Source organism: Eucalyptus grandis, chromosome 2 (genome assembly GCF_016545825.1).
Source record: "Eucalyptus grandis isolate ANBG69807.140 chromosome 2, ASM1654582v1, whole genome shotgun sequence".
Lineage (NCBI taxonomy): Eukaryota > Viridiplantae > Streptophyta > Magnoliopsida > Myrtales > Myrtaceae > Eucalyptus > Eucalyptus grandis.
Window position 1 is genome coordinate 43,608,902 of NC_052613.1, and position 3,666 is coordinate 43,612,567.

At 34.6% G+C, this 3,666-nt stretch overlaps 1 protein-coding gene across 1 annotated transcript; it reads left to right on the forward strand.

Annotated features, from left to right (window-relative positions):
* Positions 1-285: 285 nt before the first annotated feature.
* On the forward strand, positions 286-3,666 carry LOC104433003 (non-functional NADPH-dependent codeinone reductase 2). Its single transcript, XM_010045610.3, has 4 exons — positions 286-641; positions 736-976; positions 1,583-1,762; positions 3,193-3,666. Exons 1-4 carry the CDS (start codon positions 322-324, stop codon positions 3,415-3,417), a joined length of 966 nt encoding a protein of 321 aa, XP_010043912.1. The 5' UTR covers positions 286-321; the 3' UTR covers positions 3,418-3,666.

The window sequence follows — 3,666 nt, forward strand, 5'->3', positions numbered from 1 at the left end:
TGCTGACCCATATTGATGGAATGGATTTAATTGATATTAATGTGAAAATGTTTATAACTAAATTGATTCAAATGAAGATTTTATGACTGAATTTGTACTAATAAAATATGCTTAAGAATTTTTTTGTACTTCTTCCGTATTTTTCCTTGATATATTTTTTAGCACGATTCAAGTTCCTTACATTGGATATAGTATTTTTGCTTGATATATTTTATTCCATGCCGAATAGAATATTGTTACAACGGGGTCTATAAATGCACTGAAAAGAGATTCATTCCCATAGTAAGGTCTGGCCTGTATTACAAAAAAGTACGGCCAAACATGGCCAATGTTACTATTCCAGAGACTACGCTCAACACAAGCGGCAAACCGATCCCGCTTCTTGGCTTCGGAACAGCCGAGTTCCCGTTTGGCTCCTCTGACAACGTGAAGGAACACCTTCTCCAAGCGATCCAATTGGGTTACCGGCACTTCGACTCAGCCTCGATTTACCTGTCCGAGCAGCCCCTTGGAGAAGCCATGGCCGATGCTCTCGAGGTCGGCCTCCTAAACTCGAGGGACGAGCTGTTCATCACCACGAAGCTCTGGTGCAGCGATGCGCATGGCGACCGCGTTGTCCCTGCGCTCCAGAGATCCCTCAAGTACAATCTCAGTTAACAGATGAGTCATACAAGTACCATGTTCGTGTGTTTCGTGATCCTTGTTTTCACTCCGTCGGTCGGTTCTTGTGTGTAGGAATCTCAGGCTCGAGTATGTGGACCTGTATCTGGTACATTTTCCGTTGAGCTCGAAGCCAGGAGAGTGTGAGATTCCAGTGAAGGAGGATCTGCTTCAGTTTGATTATGAGGGTGTGTGGAAAGCCATGGAAGAGTGCCAGAAGCAGGGCCTGGCCAAAAACATAGGAGTGAGCAATTTTTCAAGCAAAAAGCTTGAGAAGTTACTGAGCATCGCTGAGATTGCTCCCGCAGTCAACCAAGTGAGTTTTTTGTTGGTCCCTTGGAATTCATGTTTCCTTAAAATTGTTCTAGGAAAATAAAAAAGCATGTTTCTCATAACAAAGAAAAGCTACCAAAAAAATATTTTCCAAAAGAAATGTTTAATTCAAGTCTAGGTTGCTCCTCTTTTATATGTTCATTCAGTCTTCGTGTACGATTTTGACTTCAACATAGTTCAAGTTCGCATTATATGTTGAGTAGGAGCTGCTGAGTTTGGAGGTAAAACTTTTTTTATTTTTCTATATTTTTTTTGGAAGAGATGGGAAATACCATGACTGAAGTCATTTTGATGCTTCAGCCAAAACAGGAAGAGGATAATCTGAATTCCAATGCGTTAACATGTTCAGGAAATCAACTAAAAAAAAGAAAATAAACATGTTCAGGGGAAAAAGCTGTTCTTAAATTGGGTCATGTTGTCCTATGGCATGAGATAGAAATTTCCTTTGACCCAAGCCCTGCTTTGTGGGATTCCACCCCCAAAAAAAAAAAAAAAAAAAACTCATCTATCTGATTTGACATGAGAAGGGTGTGATTTTTTTTTTTTTTTTTTTTTTAACGATTTATATGAGTGTGATTTAACGATGAAGGTGGAGATGAACCCTCTGTGGCAGCAACAAAAGCTAAGAGAATTTTGCAAGGAAAAGGGAATACACATCACTGCTTACTCTCCTCTAGGTGCCAAAGGAACACTTTGGGGGACCAACAGAGTGATGGAAGCCGAGGTGCTCCAAGAGATTGGCAAAGCCAAAGGAAGGACACTTGCCCAGGTTGTCATCAATTTCTATCCACCCTATTCTTCTCGAATTCGATGATGCTGTGCATATAAATATTGATTCTGATGATTAATTTAGAAACTTGGTCCTCTTAAATCAAAATTCTATGCAGCTAGGCTCCAGTTAATTATAGTTATGTAAGACATTAATCCTAAAGAATTAATCAATTTGGTTAGGGGAAAGATATAAACCCTTACAATACATAAATACTCCTTAATATTGGATCACTCCATCACATTATAAGAGATTTAGCGGATTAGTTGACCAAGTCCAACAATTGAGTTAGAACTAAGTAAAATGTTAGAACATTACTTATTTCTATTATTATCTCTCAGGTTATTATCCTTGCACATATGTAAGCAACTTTACGCTTTACTCATCATTTAATGGAAAAATATTACAAACAATCCTTCAACTTTAGCCTAACGTGTCATGTCATCCTTGATCTATTAACTTGTTAAATGTGACTCTTGAACTATTTATGAATGTTCAATCTAGCCTAAACTTTCAATTTGTTCAACTAGTCTCTCAACTTTCTAGAAGATAGTCCAAAATTTTTCATAATTACACTATTACCCGAATATTAGAATGTCTTTTTTTTTTCAATCCATTTTCTAAATCGACCAAAAAAAATGCTATTTTTTAATATTCTTTTTTTTTTGTAATCTGTTCTTTGTAAATAATATTATAGTTCCATTCAAATGTTTTTAACTGATGGTCTCTATATTAGTAAAATATAACATCATTTATAGTTATATCGAATTCATATTTCTTTTACTTTGCTGATAAGTGTTTTCATAAGCATATTCGATAATGATATTTATTTATCTCTAAATTTATCGTACTTATATAAATTTAAATTTTAGTTCCTAATTTCTTAGATAGATAAAATCTTCAAGTTTTTAAGTTTCATTTTCTTAAAATATGTTTAGCTAAATATATAACTTAAAAAATTAAAAATAGCAAGATTTTCAATCCAACACAACTCTAAATGAGATTCTACTTTTACTTTAATAGAGTTCATAATTTAAATTATACTTAAATGGAACTATAGTAATATTTATGATAAATAGTAATAAAAAGAAATCCATATTTTTTGTTGATCTAGGAAATGGATTGAAACGACATAATATTTGGAAATTTAGGCAATATTGTAATTATGAAAACTCGTGAATATTACCAAATGATTGACTTGATATTGTTATGAAAAATTGAGGGACTAGATTGAACAAATTGAAAGTCTATGGACTAGATTGAACATGTAGGAATTATTCGAGGATCATACTAAACAAATTAAAAGTTAAAAAAGCACATTACATATTGGACCAGAGTTTAAGAACTATTTGTGTCACTTTTCCTACATGGAGATGATTCTGACGAATGGTTAAGATTATATGTTGGCTATATTATTGGTTTGCATGAAGGTTTGTTTAAGGTGGGCATATGAACAAGGAGTTAGTGTGCTAGTGAAAAGCTTCAACAAAGAGAGGATGAAAGAGAACCTCGACATATTCGACTGGAGCTTGAGCCTTGAAGAATTGAACAAAATTAGTCAAATTTCACAAAAGAAAGGATACGCCGGACTTCAATTTGTGTCCCCAAATGGTCCTTACAGGTCACCTGAAGAGTTCTGGGACGAGGAGATTTGATCAAGAACCATTAATTGCTTCATTTAGTCCATTCAACTTGAGACTTATTGAATGAATTATCTATCCCAAGATAGTTGAGCCTTAATCCTAAAGGAACGCTAGTCCCTTCTATTTTCCAGTGCTCATCCGTCATTGAGCAGTGCAATGAAAGGTGATTCAAACTGTAATAGAGAGGTGTTTTAAAATGTATACATGACTAATAATTATTTGACAGCACCAGTCAAATAATTTTTATCATAATATTCGTAA

Excerpts from the sequence above, each read along its gene's own strand:
- LOC104433003 (XM_010045610.3), top strand. The coding sequence starts at position 322 with ATGGCCAATGTTACTATTCCAGAGACTACGCTCAACACAAGCGGCAAA. Across the intron at positions 977-1,582 it reads TTGCTCCCGCAGTCAACCAA|GTGGAGATGAACCCTCTGTG; the intron begins GTGAGTTTTTTG and ends TTAACGATGAAG. Across the intron at positions 1,763-3,192 it reads AAGGAAGGACACTTGCCCAG|GTTTGTTTAAGGTGGGCATA; the intron begins GTTGTCATCAAT and ends GTTTGCATGAAG.